Source organism: Triticum urartu, chromosome 2 (genome assembly GCF_003073215.2).
Source record: "Triticum urartu cultivar G1812 chromosome 2, Tu2.1, whole genome shotgun sequence".
In the NCBI taxonomy this organism is placed as follows: domain Eukaryota; kingdom Viridiplantae; phylum Streptophyta; class Magnoliopsida; order Poales; family Poaceae; genus Triticum; species Triticum urartu.
The window spans coordinates 85,428,009-85,431,443 of record NC_053023.1 but is presented as its reverse complement, the minus strand read 5'-3'; the positions used below and the strand labels follow the sequence as shown (position 1 = coordinate 85,431,443).

Below are 3,435 nucleotides of genomic sequence, written 5' to 3'. Positions count from 1 at the left end.
CTGGTCATTGGTCACAGATATAGGATTGAGGTCGCATCGGAGCACCTAAGCTGCAATGTTAGCCGGTTGGGCTGTGAGATTGTGCTCCCCATGGATGTTCCTGGTTGACTTGAGCACACACATGCAACCTACCACCGGTTCAAGAAACAAAAACAAAAGTTTACACGAGCACATCAAGTTTCAGGGTCAGCTTCGACCTATAAATAGGCCTGCAACACATCAAGTTTCCTTCACCCATCTCTGATCAATTCCCCCCTCCACTCTCTCGAGCTCCGTATTAGTTTCGAGAGCTAGCAACCATGGCTGGTAGTGAAAAGAAGTTTGCCACCTTGGCTCTGCTGCTAGCATTGCTTGGCTGCGTGGCGCGCACGTGCGAAGCAAGCTATGGGTTTCTTCCTCCTCCTGCCCCGTCGCTCACCTACGGTCACTACTCCAAGGTCGAGAATACTTGCTATGGAGCGGAGATGATCGTGAGTAACATTGTAAAGGAGGAGGTGAACCGCGACCGTGGCATCGGCGCCGGGCTCATCCGCCTCTTGTTCCACGACTGCTTCGTCCAGGTATGCATATATCCAGAGTTACATACGCTGCACACGTCGATCTCTCGCATGCATGTTTGCCATTTGACGTGAACAATTCATGCATTTCCATGCCAGGGTTGCGATGGGTCTGTCCTCCTTGACATTAGCGCCACGCCCAACGAGCCGACCGAGAAGGACGGCATCCCCAACAGGCACAGCCTCCGCGGCTTCGAGGTGATCGACAGGATCAAGGACGCGCTGGAGGCCACGCCCGGGTGCGAGCGTGTCGTCTCGTGCGCGGACATCGTCGCCTTTGCTGCGCGCGACGCCACCTACTTCCTCAGCAACGAGACGATGTACTTCGAAATGCCGTCGGGCCGCTACGACGGGAACATGTCCCTCGCGAGCGAGACCCTCCCCAACCTGCCCCCTCCCTTCGCCGACATCACGATGCTCGAGGGTTTGTTCGCGAACAAGGGCCTCAGCCTCGACGACATGGTCACCCTCTCCGGCGCGCACTCCGTCGGCGTCTCCCACTGCTCGTCCTTCCGTGACCGCCTGCCGCCCAACCCTTCTTCGGATCCCATGGCCATGAACTCTACGTTGGCCAACTTGGTGACAAGTCAGTGCAGCAGAGGCGACAACCCTACGGTGGATCAGGACATCTACACCCCTGGATACCTGGACAACCAATACTACAAGAACGTGATTAGCCACGAAGTGTTGTTGAAATCAGATGCCGCGCTCGAGTCGCCCAAGACACTTGAATCCGTGAAACAAAATGCTAAGTTCTCCGTGGACTGGGAGTTAAAGTTCGGGGAAGCCATGGTGAAGATGGGCAACATCGACGTGAAGACCAGCAAGAATGGGGAGATCAGACACAAGTGCTGGTCCATCAACAAGAACTACTCCTAAGTGACTAGAAACCGACCAGAGTTGTGTGTGTTATTATGGACTTTCCATTACTGTTCTTCATTTAATTATTATTTGGCACTAAGGTTGCGTAACTCATTTTCTCATTACATTTAATTTACTGAAAATATTGTCAGTGTACACTTTAATAATTAGTTAATGAGATTAATCATCATGGTTTTGGTTTAGAGGCACTCGTCACTTTCACTTCTGCTTTGGTAGACCCCCCTAAGCACAAGGACGGCTCAGATTAGCCCATACCTCTTCATAATAAAGGACATGATGGTCATATTTTGTTGTGTATGTTTTTCTTTTTAGAATATCCATTCGATGTATACATATAGGCCGTACACTTGCGCGCTGGGCCGTCCCAACCATCTCTTTAAATTGCAAAAATATATGAGTGTCCCAAGATTCGAGACAGGAACTTTTGGTTCAAAATGCAACGCCATAACCAACTTGCCACCACCACTTAACATGGTTGCAGGTGTCTTTCTTATTCTTTTCTTCTATCCGCTTTTTTCCCCCAATTTTCTTCTTTACTTCTTTCCTTCTTTCCTTTTTCTTGCTCTTTTTTTCTCGTTTTTAACGGTTTTGTCCCAGATTTATTTTCCTTCTCTATTTCTTATTTTTCGTTTTCCTTTCTTTTTTGTTCATTTTTTATTTTCCCTTTTCTCTTGCAATGTGCAAACTTTTTCCAATTTCGTTTTTATGAATGAATGGGCTTTTAACAAAATTTGCGAATATTTTTTCAAACTTGGTGAACGTTTTCCTAAATCGATAACTTTTTAAAAATTCATAAAAAATATTGATGAACATTTTTTGAAAATAGATGATTTTTTTTTCAAAATTAATGTTCCTTTTTCTCAAAATTGATGAAGTTTTTCAAAATGAATGCATATTTTCAAAGTAGATGAACTTGTTTTGCCAAAATTGATGGACTTTTTTCAAAATCGATGAACTTTCTCAAATCCTTCAGAAAAATCTACAAACATGAATATTTTTCTCAATTCATGTTCCAAAAAATGCAAAACTTGTTGAAACCCGAAACCACATGACATGGTGCCTTAAATCGATCATACAATGACATGAAAAAAACTGAGACCATTTAAGAGATGTTGAGAAATGGGCTACTCCCAATTGGACTCTTCTGTTCTAACCGAACAGTCTCCGTCGAACATGGTATTTTTGGAAATCTCAAGACTGACCCAAACTTCCGTAAGCAGGTAGGCGTGCCCATGGTAGTTTTACGCCAGGTTTGAATGATTTCCTACACCATATGCAAGTTGCGACACGTCCCGCCATTTATCGACCATTTTTTACCGAGAAAACTCCAGAAAATACAAAATTTGTCGAAAAGCAAAGCAACTTGGCATGGTGCCATAACTTGGTCATACAAGCCACTGAAAAAAAGGATGTCGAAAAACAACATGCTATGAGATGAAGCCTTGTATTTTATGAATATTTGTATTCCAATGTTTGTACCTTTTTTTTACAATTGTGTCTGTTCAATGTTTGTATAATTTTTTAGAATGTGAATGTTATAATTTATGAACAAAATTTGAATAGGCAAACTTTTTTTGAAATTTTGGAAAAATGGAAATGGAAAAGAAACAAAAACTATCAGCAAAAAAGAGAAAGAAATAGTGGAAAAAGTCTGAGTAAGCTGGTTGGTAAAGGATAGTTCTAGTAGTTTGCGTTTTTGTAGTTAGACATTTGAGCTTATCAGTTTGTGTACCTAGCGGCGAGCGGTCGGCAGTGAGAGTTACAGGGTTTGATCCGCTCATTGCCCTTTCCTTTTAAAGGTAGTTTCCCTGTTTTCGCGTGCGATAATGGACGGGGCCAGTCGAGGCAGCATACTGTGCGTGGCACCTTCTATCTGACTCTACTTCCCGAAGGCGAACCCTATTTGCCGCCCGAGGGTGTCAAACTGTCATGGCTTTGTTGAAGTAAAGCGACCCACACGATATGCGTTGGCCCACTTTGAACGAGCAACCGGTTT

At 44.3% G+C, this 3,435-nt stretch overlaps 1 protein-coding gene across 1 annotated transcript; it reads left to right on the top strand.

Annotated features, from left to right (window-relative positions):
- Positions 1-299: 299 nt before the first annotated feature.
- LOC125541135 (peroxidase 2-like) lies at positions 300-1,436 on the top strand. Its single transcript, XM_048704610.1, has 2 exons — positions 300-560; positions 657-1,436. The coding sequence occupies exons 1-2, from the start codon at positions 300-302 to the stop codon at positions 1,434-1,436; spliced, it is 1,041 nt and encodes a 346-aa protein (XP_048560567.1).
- Positions 1,437-3,435: the final 1,999 nt, after the last annotated feature.